Raw genomic sequence first — 23,631 nt, forward strand, 5'->3', positions numbered from 1 at the left:
TGCATACTTTATGGTTAATGCTTTTCTATAGTATGGATGTATTCAATTGAAGGTATTTGGAAACAACGGATATTGTACCGTGCTGTAAAAGTAATAAAAGTTATAACGGGCAACCTGAATGCCAATAAGGGAGATAATAATCTCGACGAGAAGCTCTCCAGAATTTAGATTCATATATCCAAGGTGAGGCCATTTCTACAAATTTAGGTTACTGTCCACAAGAGTAAGGATCGATTATTGCTCTCATAGTGCACATATCAACCGGCAATGATAAATTTCAAATGCAGGAAAACTGAGGAATGCCGATGCATCTCCAGCTGCAATAGCACCTAATTATTTATAAGTACTTATCGGAAGAAATAGCAAGTACAAAAAAAAAAAACAGAGAAGAAGACCTCCTGGCATACAGCTTTGCTATTTGCTCAACAGAGATTAACATAACTATAAACTTAAATACATTCTTTGGTTGGAACAATGACAAAAAATGGAACAAGTACTATAACTGAAACTGGTAAAGAAAAGTGGATTTAAATTCAGTCGCTTCAGACGCCACGGTTGTCATCGTCTTGAACTTGTTCATTGATCAACTCGCTGATTTCGTTGCTCATTTGTTGCTCCATGTTGACTCTGAACTCATTCATTGCTACTTGCCCTAATTTCCCTCCCATCTGGCTATTGTTTGCCATTCCCTGCGGTCCACCATTACCCATGTTCGCTCCTCCTGTTTGCCCTAAGTTGGGACAAGAGAGACCAACATGGGCTGATGATGATCACTATGCACTAATAAAAAGGTTCTATTTACATATGTAAAATGTGCTAATTATCACCATCATGCGCAAACTGTGAATTATTCGATATATAGTGTCCTTAAAAATAAAGGTTTATAGGTTTTGATTCTTTAAGTGCCATGTACTTGAAGGATAGTGAGAATATTAATTGGCAGTGTACAGTACGTACTAATTAGACATGTGACTCAACTATTGAGAACCCATTAAAGGTTCAAGCATAATGAATGAGTGTCAATAAAATTAATGTGTCTGGTTTTAATTATAGAGTTTCAACTTGTGATTATACCTGCAGTCATTGCAGTGTTGGCTGCTCTTTTGCGATTCTGGTGCAGGACAATCGCAACCCCAACAATAATCCAGAAGACGAAGAAAGCAGGAATAGTGCCACCAAGAATCGCAGGGAGCTTGCTACTCTTCTTGCCCAAGGATGTCGATTGCGTGTCCAACGATCCACCGCCAGTACTTGTCGTATCCGTTTTGCAAGATTTGCCCGAGATGCACAGCTCCGGATTACCCGATACACTAATAATTAAGTTAGTAACAGAATCAGTGATCGGTTTTTAATCTAACAAAAACTCAGAAGTTTCCACCAAAAACGTTCATGATTGCTTGCTCTGATGTAGCAATTACCTGATAAAAATGACAAACATATAGATGGAACACATAGAGTTGACTTACGTTAATTTAATTTTGTTGTTTTTGGACAGCGAGGAAGGGATCTGTCCAGTCAACTTATTATCGGCCAAGTTCCTAGAAAGAAATGCATTAATCTTCAGTTACTATTATCTCAAACAAATCGAATAAGCTATGTGAAAAATTGCATAGTTTTTATTGAGTCTCACAATTCTTTGAGATTCGGTAATGTGCTGAAAAAATCTGGAATGGATCCACTCAAGCTATTATTGTGCACATCTCTGGAAAAACCATCACCAAAATAGCACAGGCTGTTAGTAATATTATATGGAAACGGATAACGACAACATGTTATATTAGTACTCTCTGCTCGACTCACATCATCACGAGTGCGTCCATGGAACTGAAATCTGGAAGCTGTCTCGATAGATCATATCCGCTCAGATACCTGAGAATCCAGGAATGTTTACTGAATTATTGCTCTACCTTGTTTATATATCTTAGAAATCCTTTATAGCACAAAGTTAGGAAAAAAACGCTCCATAAGTAAATACAATTAAAAGAAACTTTAAGAAAAATTACAATGCCGTCACACGAGGTGTGGCATCGCTACTGCAGTTGAGCCAATCCCAGGTGTATGGAGAAGGGAGACAAGGATCACCAGACCAGTCTTGTAAGTTGGTAAATTCAGTTTGAAGAGAGGATAATCCATCCACTGACGAAGCCACGAGAAAAACATGAGATTAGATATTTAAGGCAAAAGGTACAATGTGAACTAACTCATCCTAAGGGCGATTTGGTTATTAGCAACAGCAGCGTTCTAATGCTGAACTAAGGGGTCAAGAGTCTATGTGCATATAGAAAAAGGAAATGAGTTCTTTGTGTTAATGAAATTGATTGTGGCCCAAACTTATGACATTCAATGAACTGAAATTTCTAGAGTATAATAACTCAGAATCCATAATCAGTTGAAGAATACCAACCGTCATTGCTGTTTGTTCCATCAGTGAGAACATCGACGTCGAACACTTCCATGGCGTTTATGAGTGGTGGAAGAGTTGAATCTGAGGTTGCCACCAAGGAAAATGAAGTGTTGGAAGACGCACTGACGTTAGTGAGCCACGTCTCAGTGATGGTTCCATAAGGCGGGACAATAACTTCCGGGTTTGGGAGAGGCTTGTCGTTGGCATAAAGCTCAAATGATCTCTTTTGAGTCGTGTCGAGCTGAGTGACTTCGGAGAAGTACAAGTTCATGTAGATGGGGACTGCTTTCGCCGGAAAATCAATGCTTAATTGAATGGAGTCGGATGCTTTAGAGGTGGTGACTGCATTCTGCATCACTGCTTGCGGAGGATTATCATCAATGCTTGTGTCTATGAACAATGCATCGCTTGTGACCACAGTCAATCCGGTCCCTATGGCCGCGGGTTGCCAGATCCGGTCATAAGCATCAGCTGAGTACCTGCGAGCCCATGGATACATATCATCATTGCCAGTTAGAATGGATAAAAGATATAATTTGCACAAATTGTTCGATGTGATCGCATACATGCAAGAGGGGAAAAGTGCCAAAAAAGTCTTAAACCTTTTGCATTTGTGCCAATTCAGTCATAAATCTTTTTTTGGTGCCAATTCAGTCCTAAACCTTTTGCATTTATGCCAATTCAGTCCTAAACCTTTTTATGGTGCCAATTCAGTCCTAAACTTTTTATATTGGTGCCAATTCAGTCCTAAACCTTTTGTTTTTATGCCAATTCAGTCCTTCCGGCCAATTTTGGCCAGATTTTGCTGACGTGGACACCGGCCAACCAGCGGCCGGTCACCGGCGCTGACGTTGACAACTTTAATAATATTTTAATATTTTTTTGAATTTTAATTAATTTTTTTCTTTTTTTCTTTTTTTTCCCCCTCTCCTCCCTCCTTCCTCCAGCCAATCGCCGGACCGGCGACCGGCCAGAGGCCAAAGGCCAGCATCGGTGAGGCTCGCCTTCGTCGGCCACTGGCAAGGTCGACCTCGCCATGGCTAGGCGAGGCCTGACCTCGCCGGATCTGGCGAGGTCGTGCCTCACCTAGCTGCTGACGAGGCTCGACCTCGCCAGATCCGGCGAGGTCGGGCCTCGCCCAGCATGAGGCTGCCCTCGCCAGTGGCCTCGCCCTGTGCGAGGTCGCCCTCGCCAGTGGCCGGCAAGGGTGAGCCTCACCGGTACTGGCCTCTGGCCGGTCGCCAGTTCGGCAACCGACTGGAGAAAGGAGGGAGGGGAGGGGGAAAAAAAAATAAAAGAAAAAAATTAATTAAAATTTAAAAAAATATTAAAATATTATTAAAGTTGTCCACGTCAGCGCCGGTGACCGGCCACCGGCCGGCCGGCGTCCACGTTAGCAAAATCCTACCAAAATTGGCCGGGAGGACTGAATTGGCACAAAAACAAAAGGCTTAAGACTGAATTGGCACCAATGCAAAAAGTTTAAGACTGAATTGGCACTATAAAAAGGTTTAGGACCGAATTGGTACAAATGCAAAAGGTTTAGGACTGAATTGGCACCAAAAAAAGGTTTAGGACTTTTTTTAGAACTTTTCCCCATGCAAGAGATTGCATGAAATGCAATAACGAAAATCAGTTCGTCATACTAATGGTCATAACCCTCCCTGAAACGAGATCGAGTCAAAAGTGATGTATGACCAAGGGAGCTGCAAAATTTTCCTACTCGATTCATTTGTACATGATGGAAAAATCGATCATCAACGACATAAACGAATTTGAGAAGAATTTGAATATTTAACATGCAATCCATTTGATCTCGATAGCTATAATTTCTTTTTCGGGTCATATAGAAAATTTGGATGCAAAGCGAAGCGTAGATTATGTACCTAACATCTGCGGTTGTTCCGTAAGCAACCCTAGCTTTTAAGTACAAAGCGTTGTTGGAATCGAAGTGCCTGTACATGTTGGAGCCCAAGCTACGCACTTCGAGAGCCGACATGAAGGGGTACTGGTTAGGCTGCGTTTGTGCAACACAGACGCTCATGTAGTCTCCCTTGACGACGTAGATGGTCTCGTAGTAAACGACTTTGTCTTTCGAAGTCCCGACCGTGGCCCAGTAATTCCCGTCGTAGTGCAAATCGAAGGTCGGGGGAGCTGATTTCCCGTCGTAGTTTCCGTAGTAGAAGCTCGCGCGGGCATATATCTGGCCTCCCTTATCGACCTTGAGAGAGTAGCAATTCTTCTTCCGAGTGGTGAACACTCGCAACGTGCTCATCACATGGTCGACCGAGTTGCTAGATTGGACGACCTCGGATTGCCCGTTTTGTACGAGGTAGTTGTCCCCCATCCAGACGATGAGGTTGCCGTCCGTGTAGGTATCGGACGACCCGCAATCGATGCTCCACAGCACTGCCACAAACAAAGAAAATAAATGGTTACAACAATGGCTCCTATGGGTAGTGAAATGATGAAATCGTTAACAGCGAATTGAAGAGTAGAAAGATCAATTGTAGCTAAGCACAGTGATGGTGATCAAGTGCAAGTTATGGAAAAGAGAGGGAAAGTGCTCAAACCATCAGCAGATGCAGAAATGGCAGAGAGAGCAACTAGAAAGAGAAAGAGATGGCTTGCCATTGCCATGGTGGTGTGGCCTAGCACTAAGGAGATGGAGGACAAAGAGACATGACTTGGGTATCTCATATATAAGGATGAAGTTTGACTTTCTTGTGTGCTTTGTATTTTTAGATTTTCTAGTCATCACCTTCCTTGCCATTTCCAGTGCATGAATTGGTAAGGGGGCACAATCACTTTTTTAATAGTCTGACCAGAAAACTTAAGATCATTATTTGTTTAAATGAAACTCCGAAAACTGCGAATCGGTTTAGTCATTAAGAAATAAACTACATGGGTGGATTTTGCATCATCCGGATCATTATTAGGTCATGTGCTTGAATTTTGGTTCGCATCTTATCCGGTTCATTAAATTTTCACAAACCCCAAACTAATTTTTTAAGGTGGGATTCTTCTGGTCACAAGAAAATAAATAGAACTCAACAAAGTGGTGATTTTATATTCAACTTTCTCTCGATGACTTGCTTAATGTATGAAGTGAGATTGAATCCCGATCCCCTTATTTCCCAAATTGAACTTCACTCTAAACCGACTTCAGTTTTAACTAAACACTAATTTTTCACATTATACACAGACAGATAGATTAAAAAAAACTTGACTTTATCTGCTTCCCTATTGTGAAGATAAAAATGTTGTGTGCAACAATTAAAATCGTATCCATAAAATGGCTTATTCTAAAGTTAAAGTCGAAAAGAAGCAGTTCAACGCTGATTATATATCTAATCGTGCACAATACATCCACTCATTTACATCTTTATATGAGATTATGCTTGTACTTATTGATCGGTTGACCAATTGTTGCAATAGTTCACTTCATCATCACCTCTTTCAAAAATGTATGACTTTTGAATAAGGGTCCGCTTTGGTCTTGCATCACCCACAAGTTATTCACTATTTTTGCCACTAGAGATTAGACAGTTGACTTTGACTTTGGGCCCTCTATCGTCAAGCCCCGATTTTGCGGCTGGGATTAGCAAGTTTACTCAATAGAAAAGCGATTGGAGAGTCAGAATTTGAGGCCAACGACTAATGAGTGTGCGAGAGTTGAGGTTGATCTAGATGAGCACAATTAGTCAGTCAACGACCAATTGAAAACTCGAAATACAGATGAGAATTTTTTGAAGTAGACGGCTTCATATTTAATTTTTTTTTTTTTGTCCCTTTATCAATCGTTAACAAATGCCATTCAGATAGCATTAGTGAAATTTGAACGAGTGACCTCTACTTCTTGAGCTTAAAATCCCCCAACCAACTATACGATCCTGGAGGGTTATTTAACTTGTCTTGGTATCATTGTGGATAATCTACTATTCCCATTAGGATCGGGTCAGTAGAGGAATTGTGATCATTGCATAGTGAAAAACTCGGGAAAATTGTACTAAACTTATTGTACAACCGCCGATTGAGTCTTAAACTTTCAAGTTTAGTCAATACAGTCCTAAACATTTTCATGATTTTCCAATGTAGTATATCCAACCAATTTAGGATAAAAATCACTAACATGGTGGTCCAGTCGACGCCAATCGTCCTATGTGACATGGATGATGATCTGATGTGTTTGACTCCATTCAAAACGACGTTTTGAGAAATTCTCTAAAATTTTTATTTAATTTTTGGCCTTTTCCTCACTTTATATCTTTCACAATGGTTAGTGACCCACGCTAGCCACAAGTGAGTGACAATCCCAGATTAGCCACTGGCAAGCGACGATCCCATGGGCCTCGCCAAAAATCGCTGACGTAGACATCGACCATCATAATTGGCGTGGCCAGCGCTGATGTGGATAATTTTTGCATTTTTAAAATTTTTTTCTTTTTTCCTTTCTTTATTTTTATTTTACTTTCCCTTCGGCCTATGGCCGATACTCAGACATTGCCAACGATCGACAAGGACATCCCGGCCCCCACTGGCCACAGGCAAGGGCTACCCTCACCAGATCTAGTGAGGGCTCGACCCTCGCAAGTTGGGACAACCCTTGCCTGTGGTTGGTCACCGCCGGCCATGGCCGAGTACTGGCCACAGGCCAAAGGGAAAGAAAAGGAAAAAAAAGAAAAATATTTTTTTAAATGCAAAATTTGTCCATGTCAGCACCAGCCACACCGCGTAGGATGGCCGACGATCGAATAGCATCCACGTCAACGATTTCCCGCCAAAATTGGCCAGAATGACTAAATTGACAAGTCGTCAAAATATTTAAGACTAAATTGGCAAATCATAAAAAGTTTAGAACTAAATTTCCATTATTGAAAGGTTTAAAACTGAATTGGCCACTGTACAATAGGTTTATGACTTTTTGGACAACTTTCCCCTGAACGAAGGTCTACAATGTTGCAATTGTAGTTAATGCCAATATGATGAATGGAATGATGAGTTACAGTAATTGCTAGTTTGAGCAATCAAGCTCGGCACTACGTCTCCATTCAAGGAATCATTCTGTTCTTTCGCTTAGTTCCAATTTTTTCTTTAAAGTATCTATGAATTAGATTAATTTATTCCCACCAACAATAGTTAAAGAGTAAGCCGCAAGTCATGTCAATTTGTGCAATATTTGCGCAATTGTGCATGAAATCTGTGCATGGTAGTATAAGTATTGTCGCGATCTAAATTTCTCAGGCTAATGGATTATTAAGACTAAGCCTAACTCAGGTCCTCCCAAGCCCTACCAATTCGCAACTTAGGGTTTAAGTTTTTAACATGCAAAAGTTTTTATGCTTGAAGTCGCCACTAATCTATTTGTGGTAGGTCGATTAGAAACCTAAATAAACTACGAACCAGAGATTCTAAGCTCGGGGTCTTGATTACGTTAAATCTAGTCTAACGCCCTTTCGGTACCTTTTCTTTTCAAAAAATGTTTATGCAGGCAGTCTGGATCCATCTTATTACCTAATCACTAACATGTGAGGTGTTCATGCGGGTGCGCAAACCACCAATTTAACACCCAAGAAAACAGTAAATAGATTGCAAGGTTAGGAGAATGACGTACCTTAAAGCAACGCAAGCATCTGCATTGTTAGTAGAAAAAATCACACGGACAATCCTAATATGATTTCTAATTAATAAAGCAAGGCACTCAAGGTGTTCTTTAGGGTTTGCGCTTTATTAAAATGCAAACTAACATATATGCAATGACGTGCAAAAAATGACATGCGATTAATGCAACCTAGCATGCGAACTATATGTCATGCGACGACGTGACCTAATTCTAATGACGGACAAATGATTTATTTTTGGTATTTTTTCAATGAAATTCGGAATAAAAAATAACCTAAATAATCTATTAGGATTAGAATAATACCTAATTTAAACTAGGAAATAAATTATCTCAAGTCCTAATTTAAATTAAATAATTATCCTATCTTCTAGATACATTTAGGGTTCCCCAAACATGCAAAACTTCTAATTTAAATCCTCACTAACATATTTTTGGATTTTCTTTATTTAAAAAAAAAACAATCAAACAGAGATAACAACCGCATTCAAACAATCCACGCAATCCACAAGATTCTTCTTATCAAATTTGAATTAGGAAAAGAAATCAAATTAACAGTCATATCTATAGGGTTATAGATATCGACGGAAAATTGATTATTCGAATTTGGAAAGCGAATAAAATCTATTATCGTATCCAAGTGATTATGGATAAGATAACGATTTTCTGTATTGTCGCGTATCGTACCTTAAGGATAAGGTCGGATAGTCGTCCAAATACATTGCCAAATTAGGAAAAATTCCTAATTTTGGGTATTTTCGAATATTGCGGATATCGCAAATATTATCCTAAGGTATCTAATCAATCACGCAATATTCACGGAATATTCAAAATATTTAAACTAAGAATTTAAATATTTTGAAAATATACCGGATAGAGATTTTTACCTGATTTGCGGATTACTTTCCAAATTTGAACTCGACTCCGAATCGCGATTGCAGAACGCGTGGTGGCCAACGGTGGTGGACCGGCGAAGGTGTTAGATTCGCGAATCGCGGCGGGACTTGACGAATGGTAGCCTGCGGTGTGACTCGACCAGGGAGGATTCAGACGGTGAGAGGGTTAGGCACCAGGAAAACAGCTTTTCGGTCACGGGAAAACCTGCAAAATCGGACCAAAGTTTGGCCGTGAAAGTTAGCAAATTGTTGTTAATTCGTCGAGCTTGCTGTGTCGTTAGTCGTGGACTCGACGTTGCTGGTCGTCACTGAATGGGGGTTGTTGAGTAGCGGCCGCGTGACTCGAGAGAGTGAGGTGGTGGCGTGACAAGAGAAGGTGTGGAAGTCAGGCGCCAAGAGAGACGATCAGCCACCGCGGAGGGATTGACTTCTCTGGATGTACTCTTCGTATTGTGGAGTCTTTGTCGTCAACGTGTCCCTGTTGCTCCAATGGTTGGTTCTTGTCCTGTTGTGCAGAAGTGGCAGCCTCTTCGTGGGTGATGGATATTGAAGTGGTTAGTGGATGATGATGGTGAAGGCGAAGACGTGAGTCAACGAGAAGAAAATTTATGATATCTCCTCTTTCTTTCAATTGTGGCCGTGTATGTAAGTTGTGTGGCCCTCCTCCTCTCCGAAATTCTATTCTCCGAAAATTATGAGTCCCCCTTCATTGAAGAGTATAATCACATATTTCTATTGCAACCTAGGTTAATTGACCGGGCTTCCTCATCCTAATGGGCTTAGACTTAGGCTTTATCATTTAATTTAATTTTAATTCCAAATGGGCTAAATTAATTTGGGCTAATTTAAGCTCAAATTAAGATAACCAAAGCCTTTGAAACTTGTGAATTTCGGCCCCCAATCCCTTGAGTGAGCCGAGTTTCACTCGACGCTCGAGCTCGGTTTATGCGATGGATTTTCAGCTTACTCGCCACCGCCGGTCCGATGTGGAATGCAATTAAACTATATGATCCTAAACTATATGCTATGCGATTTTCATATTTTTGTTTAGGGGTTAAAATTTAATCCCCAATTTTCTATGTAATTTGATGTAGCTAGCAAGGATCACCTAGAGGGGGGTGAATAGGTGATCTTAAACAATTTTGTCAATTTATGAGGAAATTAAAGAACACGAGTTAAGTCTAAATAAAATTCAGATTCAAAACAGTATATATAGACAATCTTTCTTGATGTGCGAGAATGTAAATAAAGAGATAAGGGATAGAAAATGCGTACACAAGTTTATAGTGGTTCGGAACATAGCAAGCCTACGTCCACTCTCCCACGCTTACTGACCTACGATTTGGATTTCACTATGTAATCAAGAGGAATTACAACTTCTGAGTGTTAACACTCTTGTGTATGATAGGACTCTCTATCTCACACAATCACTCTTACAAAGTATCCCTCAAGATCTTAATGTTTGGCTCAGAACGACAAGAGAAATGATTGGAGTATTCTCAGACTTTGGACTTGTTGATTCTTGATTCTGTACTTTTTTCTGCTGCTCGTTGATCTCCTTAAATACTCCTCTACTAGCCGTTGGACAGCTTTCAGAGGATCATCTTCCAATCTTCACCTTGGACAGATTTGTATAATAAGGATTGAGTAGCCGTTGGATGACAGATTCTGAATTCCGCTGATTCTGGTCGCCCATACAATCAGAATCTTGGTTTCCATAAGTAGAGCTTTGTCCATTGTAATGCATTCTTATCGTAATGTTTGATTGACAATCAATTTGATTGAGATTGAGACAATCAGAACATTCCTTCTGTAAAATCCATGCTAGATCACTAGCTGTTGTGTTTCGTTCTGAATTCTGCGTCTGAAGAAATTCTGCGTCGAATAATTTGCGTCTGCGTGCGCATCGCATAATACCACGCACGAATCTCGGAATCTAGATTATGTGGGTCTTCAAAAACATACTTGACAGCTTGTAAAGTCGAGATAACTTCCTACGAGTTTCAGAATATAAATACACTGGAATAAATTAGTTCAGAATAAGTATCAGACTTATAATTATGTGGAAGGTTTTGTCAACTTCAAAATTAATAGGAGTTTTCCTCAACAATCTCCCCATTTTTTATGGTGAGAAAACTTTCCTGCAGATTGAATTATTTTGAAATTGATTTGAAAGTAAATAAACATATTAAGCTCATGAAGCACAGATTGAAAGAGCAAACTGTGCTTAATGAGCTTAATATGTTTATTTACTTTCAAATCAATTTCAAAATAATTCAATCTGCAGGAAAGTTTTGTCACCATCAAAAAGGGGGAGATTGTTGAGAGAAACTCCTATTAATTTTGAAGTTGACAAAACCTTCCACATAATTATAAGTCTGATACTTATTCTGAACTAATTTATTCCAGGTATTTATATTCTGGAAACTCAGAAGGAAGTTATTCAGACTTTACAAGCTGTCAAGTATGTTTTTGAAGACCCACATAATCTAGGTTCTGAGATTCAGAAGCAGAAGTTATTCAGATGCAGACGCAGACGCAGAAATTATTCAGACGCAGAATTCAGAAAGAAACATAACAGCTAGTGATCTGGCATGGATTTCACAGAAGGAATGTTCTGATTGTCTCAATCTCAATCAAATTGATTGACAATCAAACATTACGACAAGAATGCATTACAATGGACAAAACTCTACTTATGGAAACCAAGATTCTGATTGTATGGACGACCAGAATCAGCGGAATTCAGAATCTGTCATCCAACGGTTACTCAATCCTTATTATACAAATCTGTCCAAGGTGAAGATTAGAAGATGATCCTCTGAAAGCTGTCCAACGGCTAGTAGAGGAGTATTTAAGGAGATCAACGAGCAGCAGAAGAAAGTACAGAATCAAGAATCAACAAGTCTAAAGTCTGAGCATACTCCAATCATTTCTCTTGTCGTTCTGAGCTAAACATTAAGATCTTGAGGAACATTTTGTAAGAGTGATTGTGTGAGATAGAGAGTCCTATCATACACAAGAGTGTTAACACTCAGAAGTTGTAATTCCTCTTGATTACATAGTGAAATCCAGCCGGTAGGCTGTAAGCGTGGGAGAGTGGACGTAGGCTTGCTATAAGCCGAACCACTATAAATTTGTGTACAGATTTTCTATCCCTTATCTCTTTATTTACATTCTGCACATCAAGAGCATTGTCTATATATACTGTTTTGAATCTGAATTTTATTCAGACTTAACTGTGTTCTTTAATTTTCGCATAAATTGACAAAATTATTTAAGATCACCTATTCACCCCCCTCTAGGTGATCCTTACTAGCTACATCAATTGGTATCAGAGCAAGTAACAACTTATAACAGGCATTATGCTCAATGCTTCTGAACAAACCTCCTGTTCCAGGCACACCAGATGCTATTCCCACCTTCATTTCAAAAGTATCAAAAAATCGAGCGTCATTATCGAAAATAACAAATTTTGAGGCACTTGTGGACTTAGGACTTATAGGGACAGATTTCTTTGCAGAAGGAGTGGAATATTCTCCAACTTTCTCCTTGCCCTTCCTGGAAGAAGGCTCTTTTGATGTAGAACTGGCTGGAACTTGTTCAGATTTAGTGCAGTAAACAGAATAGTTTTGCACAAGATGCTCTTCAGAGCGAAAACCGTTGTCTTTCAGACAAGCGAGAAGGATCGACGCTGAAGCATTGTTCCTTTTCAACCTTTGGTAAACTTCCCACACACGTTTGATGCTTCGAAAGCGAAAATCAGTTTTACCGGACGATTTCGGTGGCGACGATCGCTGAGGAGGTGTCGCTTCAGAAGGGCCTTCATGATGGTCAGATTCTGAGTCTGAAACCTCCAAATATTCCGCCAGTGCTGTAGACTTGGAGTCTTGGTCGAGAATACGTGAAGATCTTCGACGAGCCACCATCTTGAACGGCATTTTGATTACTTTTGGAGAGGAAAGTTTCGATCTTTGGAGGAAGAAGAGGAGAGTCTTTGAATATCGAAAAGGTTTTGAGAGTAAAAGATCGTACTGATAGGGTTTTGATAAGAAGAGGACGGGTTTATAAAGGAGGTGGATAGGTTTTGGAAGGAAAAGTTACTTTTAGAAAATAAAAAGATATCCCAAACAAGTAGGAAGAAAATATACTCTTTGAAGCTTAATCAAATATGATGACATCATAACAATATATTAAGCACAATTTATCAGATAAATTAGAATACATACATGATTTGCTTCCAAAAGTAACGATTATAAAAATATCCTGCCAAAAATATACCCGCCAAAATTTGAATAAGGAACGTACCTTTCTTTGTGAGTCTGAAAAATGTTCAGACTGAGAATATTTGAGTCTGAAAAATTCCTGTCTATCAAACACTTAAAGAAAATGGATAAGTGATGCACAGTTTGTTTCTTATGAATTCAAATGAAGATTTATCAAGAGGTTTTGTAAATATATCAGCTAATTGATTCTTAGAATCAATGAATTGAATATTCACATCACCATTTTGAACATGATCTCGAATAAAGTGATGCTTGATTTCAATATGCTTACCTCGAGAATGAAGAATGGGGTTCTTTGTCAAATTGATTGCACTTGTGTTGTCACATTTGATTGCAACACTTGATTCTTCAATAGCAAAGTCTTGTAATTGCTACTTCATCCACAGAATCTGTGCACAGCAACTTCCCAATGCCACATATTCTGCTTCTGCTGTAGAAAGTGCAACTGTATTTTGCTTCTTTGAGTACCAGGATACCAACATATTCCCAAGCAGTTGACATGTACCTGAAGTACTTTTCCTGTCCACTTTACATCCAGCTAAATCAGCATCAGAATATCCAATAAGAGTAAAATCTGAATCTTTGGAATACCAAAGGCCTAACATTGGATATGTTCCAATGTATTTGATTATTCTCTTTACTGCAGAAAAATGAGATTCCCTTGGGTCTGATTGAAATCTTGCACACATACAGACACTAAATAGAATGTCAGGTCTAAATGCAATTAGATACAATAATGAACCTATCATGCTTCTATATACCTTCTGATCAACCTTTTTACCATTTTCATCTTTGTCCAGTTTGGATGAGTGAGACATGGGGATGTCTGTCTTCTTGCAATTCTGTAATCCAAACTTCTTGATAATCTCCTTTGCATACTTCTCTTGGCAAATGAATGTACCATCTTTGGTTTGTTTCACTTGAAGGCCAAGAAAGAATGTTAATTCTCCCATCATACTCATCTTGAACTCATTCTACATATTCTTTGAGAATTCCTTGCAAAGAAATTCGTTAGAGGATCCAAAGATTATATAATCAACATAAATTTGAACAAGTAGAAAATCCTTACCCTTTCTCTTAACAAATAAAGTTGTATCAACCTTACCTTTGGTGAAATCATTTTGCAGAAGGAAGTTACTTAACCTTTCGTACCAAGCTCTGGGTGCTTGTTTCAGACCGTAAAGAGCCTTTTTGAGTCTGTAGACATAATCAGTCTTCCTTGGTTCTTCGAAACCAGGTGATTGTTCCACATATACTTCTTCTTTGATATATCCATTCAGAAAGGCACTTTTCACGTCCATCTGAAACAATTTAAAGTTATGGAAACAAGCATAAGCTAATAGTAGCCGAATGGCTTCTAACCTTGCAACTGGTGCATATGTTTCATCATAATCTATGCCTTCTTCTTGAGAATAGCCTTTTGCAACCAGTCTTGCTTTGTTTCTTGTAACTTTCCCTTTGTCATCCAGTTTGTTTCTGAATACCCATTTTGTTCCAATTACTGGATGATTTTTGGGTCTTGGCACAAGCTCCCATACTTTATTGATTCTGAACTGCTGAAGTTCCTCCTGCATAGCATCGATCCAGCTTTCATCTGATAAAGCTTCACCAACTTCTTTTGGTTCTATTTCAGAAATCAATGCCAAGTTGCTGATGTTCTCCTTGTGTTTGGATCTAGTCTTGATACCATCTTCTATTTCTCCAATGATGAAGTTCTTCGGATGACTGGATTTATGTTTCCAGTTTTTGTCAAATCTTTCTTTGTGAATATCTGCAGACTCTGAAGTTTTTGGTTGAGTCTGTATTGTATCTTCTTTTCCTTCTTTTCCTTCTGATACTAATTGTTGATGATCTTCTGATAACTCTTGAATGTTGGGAGATGATTCAGATTCATCTCTGTGAGTCTGAATGTTTTCTTAAAACCTTACATTCATTGATTCTTCCATAGTCTGAGACTTTTTGTTGAAGACTCTGTATGCTTTACTTGTAGTAGAATATCCAAGGAAAAATCCTTCATCTGCTTTCTCATCAAACTTACCAGGGCGATCATTTGGATTTTTGAGAATAAAGCATTTACAACCAAACATACGAAAATATGAGATATTGGGCTTTCTACCTTTGTAAAGCTCATAGGGGGTTTTCTCCAGAATGGGTCTAAGAAAAGCTCTGTTAATGATATAACATGCTGTAAAAACTGCATCTGCCCAGAAATGAAAAGGAATCTTGCTTTCAATCAACAAAGTTCTTGCCATTTCTTGCAAAGAACGATTTTTCCTTTCCACAACACCATTTTGTTCTGGTGTATAAAGAGTAGAAAAATTGTGTTGAAAGCCATTTTCCTCACAAAAATCTGAAAAACTTTGATTTTCAAATTCTCCCCCATGATCAGTTTTAATGCAGGAAATGGTGTAGCCCTTTTTATTCTGAACCCTTTTTGCAAATTTTGAAAAGTATGAAAATGCCTCATTTTTATGAGCAAGAAAGAACACACAAGTAAATCTTGTGAAGTCATCAATAATAACTAAACAATATTTCTTACCACCAATGCTTTGAGTTCTGGTTGGTCCAAATAGATCCATATGAAGAAGCTGCAAAGCACAATTAGTGGAAACATGATGTATAGACTTAAAAGAGCTCCTTACTTGCTTTCCTAGTATGCAGGCATTGCATAATTCTGTTTTTTTATATTTCAAATCTGGTAAACCTCGAACCAATTTCTTGTTTGAGATCTTTGAGATTTGTTTCATACTGATATGTCTCAATCTTCTATGCCATAGATCTTCATCCTCTTTGATTGAGATCAAGCAATGAGTGGCGTTTGGATTGACATCTAGAAGATAGATATTGCCATGTCTTCTTCCTGTAAATGTTTGAGAAGAATCTTTGCTTGTCCGTGAGCATGTATCTTCTTGAAAGTTGATTCTGAAACCTGTATCACATAGTTGGCTTATGCTTATCAAGTTGTAGTTGAGTCCTTTCACTAAAGAGACATCCTTGATTGTAAGTCCTCCAATTTCAACTGTTCCTTTGCCAACGATTTTTCCATTGGTATTTCCTCCAAAGGAAACTTTTCCACCATTCAGACTGTGTAGATCAATGAATATGCTTGGATCTCCTGTCATATGTCTAGAGCATCCACTGTCTAGGTACCACTTCCTTTTTCTCTTTGTGGTAACCTGCAAAAATCACAACATCTCAAGTTTTCTTTGGTACCCAAATTTGTTTGGGTCCTTGAGCATTATTATAGGCTGTCTTAACAAAATCTCTTCGAACAGGTCTCCAGATCTTAGGACATTCATTCTCAAAATGTTGTGGATCTCCACATTTTGAGCACTTAAGAGCACTTCGGCCAACAGGTTTAACAAAATTTCTTTTGAAATGATTTTTATAAGCTTGTCGAGGAGGTCTTTGTCTTAATCTCTCCTTGACCTTTGGAAAATCAATCAAGCTATCACTTTCCTTCACAAATCCGAGACCAGATTTGTTATAGTAAGGGATTTGGATAGAAAGGATATACTTCAAGGTTTCTGAACCTTTTGAAAACTTGGAAGTAATTTCTGAAACTTCCTTTTTCAAAACAGCATTTTCTTTGGAAAGAAGATCTCGACTTTCCTTGATTTGATGAAATTCTTTTTAAAGGAAATCGATTTTTTCTTTTTGAGAAACATCCTGTTGCCTCAGTGATGAATTTTCCTTTTTCAAAGAAGAGATTCTTTTAAAAGCAATCTTAAATTCAAAGCATAATTCATCAATATAATTTAATACTTCAATAGGCATATCAGAATGCTTTACCTCAATTTCAACTTTAGGATCAGAATCTGAATCTGAATCTGAGTCTGAGTCTGACTTAGCCATTAGACAGAAATTAAAGATATCTTCATCACTGTCTTCGCACTCTGTATCACTCCAGGTTTTTGCTTTTAAGGCCTTCTTTGCTTTCTCAAACTTGGTCTTCTTTTTCAGAAGTGGACAATTTGGCTTGATATGTCCACGTTTCTTACAGTGAAAGCATATAACATCCTTTGATCTCTCTGTTTCATCGAAAAACTTCTTCTTCTCAAAAGGCTTCTTACCTTTGAAGTTTCTTCCTTTGATCTTCATTTTCTTATACTTCTTTATAAAGAGAGCTAGTTCTTCATCGTCAACATCTTCATCTTCAAAATCTGCATCAGAATCAATGTTAGTCTTCAAAGCAATTGACTTATTACCTCTGGATTCATTCTCCTCATTCTATTTCTCAGTCTCATATGACTGAAGAGTTCCAATTAACTCATTCACTGATAGAGGCTTGATCCTTTGTGTTCTCGAAGAGATGTTTTGATGTTATCCCACTGATTTGTCAGTCCTCTCAGAAGTTTGTTGACTTTCATTGCATCTGGAACTGGTTGTCCTTGATAAGCAAGACCATTTACTATATCAGTAAACCTGTCATACAAATCAGCAATTGATTCTCCAGGCTTCATTTTGAAGGATTCATATTGACCAAGCAAAAGATTGATTTGAGTTTCCTTGGCTTGATCCGTTCCTTCATAAGTAACAAGGAGAGTATCCCGGATTTCCTTAGCTGATTCACAAGCAGCAATTTTTTTATATTCAATAGGTGATAAAGCACAATAGAGAGAATAAATTGCTTTGGAATCTAAGGTTTCTCTTTTGGATATCTCAGTTTGAGATAATGGAGGATCTGCTGCTTTGCTTGCATCTGCCTTTTCTTTTGAATCAGAAGATTTTGGATTGACTCCTCTGATGATGACATCCCATTGCATGTGATCAATTGACTTTATGAATGCCTTCATCTTATTCTTCCAGACACTATATTCCTTGCCATCGAAATATGGTGGTCTGTTGTTGCTCTGTCCTTCAATGAGCCCTGGAGCACCATAGCTAGCCATGTAGATCGTTAGCTCAGAAGTAAGACACTTCAATAAATGAGCAACCTGCTTTGATACCAATTGATGTAGCTAGCAAGGATCACCTAGAGGGGGGTAAATAGGTGATCTTAAACAATTTTGTCAATTTATGCGGAAATTAAAGAACACAGTTAAGTCTGAATAAAATTCAGATTCAAAACAGTATATATAGACAATGCTCTTGATGTGCAAAATGTAAATAAAGAGATAAGGGATAGAAAATCTGCACACAAGTTTATAGTGGTTCGGCTTATAGCAAGCCTACGTCCACTCTCCCACGCTTACAGCCTACCGGCTGGATTTCACTATGTAATCAAGAGGAATTACAACTTCTGAGTGTTAACACTCTTGTGTATGATAGGACTCTCTATCTCACACAATCACTCTTACAAAGTGTCCCTCAAGATCTTAATGTTTGGCTCAGAACGACAAGAGAAATGATTGGAGTATGCTCAGACTTTGGACTTGTTGATTCTTGATTCTGTACTTTCTTCTGCTGCTCGTTGATCTCCTTAAATACTCCTCTACTAGCCGTTGGATAGCTTTCAGAGGATCATCTTCCAATCTTCACTTTGGACAGATTTGTATAATAAGGATTGAGTAGCCGTTGGATGACAGATTCTGAATTCCACTGATTCTGGTCTCCCATACAATCAGAATCTTGGTTTCCATAAGTAGAGTTTTGTCCGTTGTAATGCATTCTTGTCGTAATGTTTGATTGTCAATCAATTTGATTGAGATTGAGACAATCAGAACATTCCTTCTGTGAAATCCATGCCAGATCACTAGCTGTTGTGTTTCGTTCTGAGTTCTGCGTCTGAAGAAATTCTGCGTCTGCGTCTACATCTGAATAACTTCTGCTTCTGAATCTCAGAACCTAGATTATGTGGGTCTTCAAAAACATACTTGACAGCTTGTAAAGTCTGAATAACTTCCTTCTGAGTTTTCAGAATATAAATACCTGTAATAAATTAGTTCAGAATAAGTATCAGACTTATAATTATGTGAAAGGTTTTGTCAATTTCAAAATTAATAGGAGTTTTCCTCAACACAATTAATCACTAAATGGTGTGCCAAAATTTAGGTGTCAACAAGTATGTCTACTTGTATCTTAGCACGAAATGAGTCTTCGTTATATATATTATGACAGTCCATGTTGAACAAGTGATGAGATGAGGCTTCAAATCCTTCCTTCCACGTTGTGTTAAACCTTATAGTTTATACCATTCACCATGCACTAATTATCATTCGCTTCTTCTCTTGCCTTTATATATATATATATATATATATTGAGTCGCTATTGATTGAAATCTCTTGTTTGCTCTAGATAATCTTCGCCGTCGGCTCCTATATGCATCGTGCATGTGCGGATTAAGTCTTAATTAGTCACCGTGATTTCACCTAAAACCAAAGTGGCAATTTCAACTAATGTTTTCACTTAGCAACGAGATAACGATATGATCTTTGACCAAGTTGAACTCCCCAAATAGTGCATAGAATTTTTAAACACGACCAGCGCTGCCTAATCTCATAACAGATCTTGATGTTTGCTATATGAATGATTCTTAAGCAATGAAAGCACCTCAACTATGAATAACACAGTGATCATTTGACCTTCTGGTCCGACATATTCCACGCCATGCATACGGAAATTTCCTCTCGCTCGAACACATCACAATCACTCGATAGAAATGGAAGAAAAATCGGACATTTAATAAGAATGTTTAATTTTGAGAGGAAGAGTCATGCAAATGATGGTGGTCATAATTTTCAGCGAAGAGATGACTTCAACCCGGCCTTGTTAAAGAATAATCGATCGTTGATTTTCAATCTAATTATCATGAAATTTTCTTTTTTTGGTTTTTTTTGAAAAAAAAAAACAATCTGAAAGTCAACTGTCGACCAGCTAATATTGTTGACCGAGGACCCTTGACATTAAGTTTTCATTCTCACGATCATCATCTTCATCTTCATAACATGTTTTCGGCAAAAAAAATATTCTGGCATACAATATGTCTGCCACTTATAATTAGGTAATGAGGTTTGAAATTGCAAAGTTTATAATGTATTGAGCAAAAAAATATGTGAAATATACATTTATATGAGATAACAACATAAAAAGTCCTTGAACTTTGCCTCACTGTGCAATGGGGTCCCTGAACTTTTAATTTGTTCAACGTGGTCATTAAACTTTACCTCAATGTGCAATGTAGTCCCTGAACTTTTAAATTGTTCAATGTGGTCCTAAAATTTTGGTACACGTTCAAAAGTTTAGGGGTCACATTGAGCAATTTAAAAGTCTAGGGACTACATTGCACATTGAGGTAAAGTTCAATGACTACGTTGAACAAATTAAAAGTTCAGGGATCACATTACACATTTGGCCAAAATTCGGGGATCATTTGTGCCATTTTCCCTATTTATATACATGTTGATCTGTCTACCCCACTATATAAAAATACAGGTATGTTTCCAATACAAGGGTGTTTCCAACTTTTTTCTATTATCCAGAATATCTCTCTTCCTCCGACCAATCAAATAATTTTCCCTCTATTACCTAAAATATTTCTTTCCTCTAACCAATCAAATGATTCTCAACGTGCCGATTTCTTCACAACTGGCGCCTATTCTTTCTCTACTTATTTCTTCTCCGCCCGGTAAATGTTTTGCTATTTAGCGCAAATTGACATAATTTATAATAGTATACTCAGCGATATCGATCGAGGTTTTCAAACCTCCACTTGCATGCATGTTCCCTTTTCTTTATATGCTTATTATAGGTACGATCACACGCTGAGCTGTACGTTAGGCATTTTTTTTTTTGGTCGCATTGTATGTTAGGCATTGACCCACTGCAAAAATGCATATGCATTTCTTATTACGAATTATGTTCCGTCGAATAATCCAATCGATACCGATACTATAATTTGCTTCGAGGGAAAATTGTCCAAAAAATCATAAACCCATTGTACGGAGGTCAATTCAATCCTAAACTTTTCAATTGTGCCAATTTAGTCATAAATCTTTTAACAACTTGCCAATTTAGTCCTAAACCAATTTTTTTGTCGATAGTCTTAAACCTTTCAATCGTGCCAATTTAATCCTAAAACTTTTGATCATTTGCCAATTTAGTCCTAAACATTTTAATAATTTGTCAATTGAATCTTTTCGGCCAATTTTGATCGAAAATCGCTGACGTGACAATCTAGTCAGCCCGGCCGTTAGATAATTTTACAATTTTTTTAAAAGAATTTGAATTTATTTTCTTTTTTTTATTCTTTTTCTCTTTTTCCCTCTTGGCCATTTACGGGCCTCATCGATGGCCAGCGACCTTCGTCGGCCTCAGGCGCGGGTGTCCCTCGCCCAAGGCTGGCTAGGGCGGCCCTCGTTGAGGCTGGCAACCTCCGCCGGCCATCAATGAGGACCAGCGATGGCCAACGAAGGGAAAAAGAAAAATGAAAAAAGGAAAGGAAAGGAAAGGAAAAAAAGAAAAAAAATCATAAAATTAAAAGAAATCGTAAAAATTGTCCACATTAGCACTGGCTATGCCACGTAGGATGGTCAGCACTAACTAGACCGCCACGTCAGCGATTTCCGGCCAAAATTGCCCAGAATGAATAAATTGGCAAATCATTAAAATGTTTAGAATTAAATTGGCAACTCATCAAAAGTTTTAAGACTAAACTAAAATTGGCACAATTGAAAGGTTTAGGACTAAATTAACCTCTCTACAATAGGTTTAGAATTTTTTGAACAATTTTCCCATTTGCTTCGTGTTGCTTCGTTATACTCAGGTTGACATTGATGTGTTCCTGCAGTATATATGCTCACTTATGTCTAAAAATCTTACATCTTAAAATTAAAAATTCCTCGTTTCCTAAATTTGGTGAGCAAGCATCTATCCAAACCTGCCCATATTCCTGAAGTCCATACCAAAAGTTTAAGCCAGACCTGCCCCTCTGTGGACGGCCATCAAGACTCTTGGGTATATATATGATTAGGTCTACCTAAGATTAAAAGGTAAATAGGTAGCTTACCTGCAGCCTTTGTTCTCCGAATGGAACATTAAGATTAGAGTCGCCATTGGAGCCCAAAAAAAGAATGAAACATGCAATGGCAACCGCCACAACTCCTATGATAAGGTTCTTGTCCTTCTTCTTCTTGCCAAGGCCTGAAGCTGGCATAATTGTCCAAAAAAACCTCAACCTATTGTACAGCAATCAATTCAATCCCAAATATTTTAATTGTACCAATTTAGTCTTAAACCTTTCAATTATGTCAATTTAGTCCTAAATCTTTTGAAATTTTGTGAATTTAGTCCTAAACTTATTATTTGGATAATTGGCCCAAAGGACTTTAAAACTAAATTGGCAAATCGTCAAAAGATTTATGGTCAAATTGGCATACTTGAAAAGTTTAGGACTAATGGTGCATTTGGTTCAACTTTTCCAAGGGGCTTTTTCGGTCAAATGCTAGCCTTGGGAAAGCTGAATGCTGGTAGGGATGGCCGAATATTGAAACTAGTTTTCTTCTTCTAAAACTACTCTCACCAATTCTCTAAAATGACCTTCACTGAGGGCGGCCGGTGAGGGCCAACGAGGCTAGATTGAGCCGGCGAGGTCAAGCGACTGCCCAAGTGATGGTCACCTAAGGTCGCGCTACCTTGGCAACGGACGCCGGCGCCAAATCTAGCCCGCTGGCGGCCTTAGCCCTTCGCTGGAGCCGGCGAAGGGTTTTTTTTTAATTAAAAAAAATAAAAATTAAACTCAAAAGCCCTTTACAAAAAAAAAATTTGCCAAGCGCTATTTAGGCCAAGGTAGCTTTACAAATGATTTTTTTTATCAAACGCAATTTGCATTTCCCCAAAGGAATTTAATCCAGAGGCATTTGCATTTCTCCAATGCTCATTTACAAAGTTGAACCAAACCCAGTCTAAATTGGCAAATTTTCAAAAGATTTAGGACTAAATTGATAAAAAATTAAAAGATTTATGACTGAATTCGCGACCGAACAACAAGTTTGACTTTTTGGATAATTTTCCTCCCGAAGCTGAAGAGTTGGTGTCTTCATTACTGCTGGACACGTCACGCCCAAAGCCATATATAATGGAGGTCCGATCTAACCCAACGAACCTGGTTCATGTGCAACTTTCCTAACTTCTAAGAGAAACTGAAAAAAAAAAGAAGGATGAGATCCAAGAAGGCATGTGCATTTCGATGATTGTTGTGACCGGCTCAGAATTCCAGGAGGGAGAGACGCCAAGATCGCCCCCCTCAGGTTGCTTTCGGGCTCACCAAGCACGGGACTCGCCAGGCCCATACATCGGCCCATTGGGCTCTCCCCCGATTGTGACCCCACGAGGCCCAGGACAGGCCCGCAGGAACCATCGGTGGCAAAATGGTAATCGACCTCCCGGCGTCGGTTTCGCCCAGCCTTTCGTGTCGGTTCGTGTGTCGTTCCCTCTTCTCCATTGGGCCCCACGCGCGGGACCCACGCGCACCTACCCCCCTCTCTC

The 23,631-nt window shown here is 38.6% G+C and overlaps 1 protein-coding gene and 1 pseudogene across 1 annotated transcript; both read right to left on the bottom strand.

The window, feature by feature from the left end:
• Positions 1 to 533: 533 nt before the first annotated feature.
• On the bottom strand, positions 534 to 5,044 carry LOC115689883 (uncharacterized protein At1g24485-like; annotated as a pseudogene).
• A 3,959-nt stretch (positions 5,045 to 9,003) lies between these two features.
• On the bottom strand, positions 9,004 to 14,902 carry LOC130137693 (uncharacterized). The gene is made up of 3 exons (XM_056309622.1): positions 14,278 to 14,902; positions 12,309 to 12,892; positions 9,004 to 9,125 (listed from the first exon to the last, which is right to left on the bottom strand). The coding sequence occupies exons 1-3, from the start codon at positions 14,778 to 14,780 to the stop codon at positions 9,004 to 9,006; spliced, it is 1,209 nt and encodes a 402-aa protein (XP_056165597.1). The 5' UTR covers positions 14,781 to 14,902.
• Between the last annotated feature and the right edge of the window lie 8,729 nt (positions 14,903 to 23,631).

The sequence above is a fragment of the Syzygium oleosum genome, unplaced genomic scaffold (assembly GCF_021117445.2).
Source record: "Syzygium oleosum isolate NSW1041296 unplaced genomic scaffold, Sole_v2.1 Sole_v2.03, whole genome shotgun sequence".
In the NCBI taxonomy this organism is placed as follows: Eukaryota; Viridiplantae; Streptophyta; class Magnoliopsida; order Myrtales; family Myrtaceae; genus Syzygium; species Syzygium oleosum.

Excerpts from the sequence above, each read along its gene's own strand:
- LOC130137693 (XM_056309622.1), bottom strand. The coding sequence starts at position 14,780 with ATGCAGGAGGAACTTCAGCAGTTCAGAATCAATAAAGTATGGGAGCTT. Across the intron at positions 12,893-14,277 it reads ACTTTATTTGTTAAGAGAAA|ATCGAAACTTTCCTCTCCAA; the intron begins GGGTAAGGATTT and ends CTTCCTCCAAAG. Across the intron at positions 9,126-12,308 it reads TGGTGTGCCTGGAACAGGAG|GTTTTCCCGTGACCGAAAAG; the intron begins GTTTGTTCAGAA and ends CCGATTTTGCAG.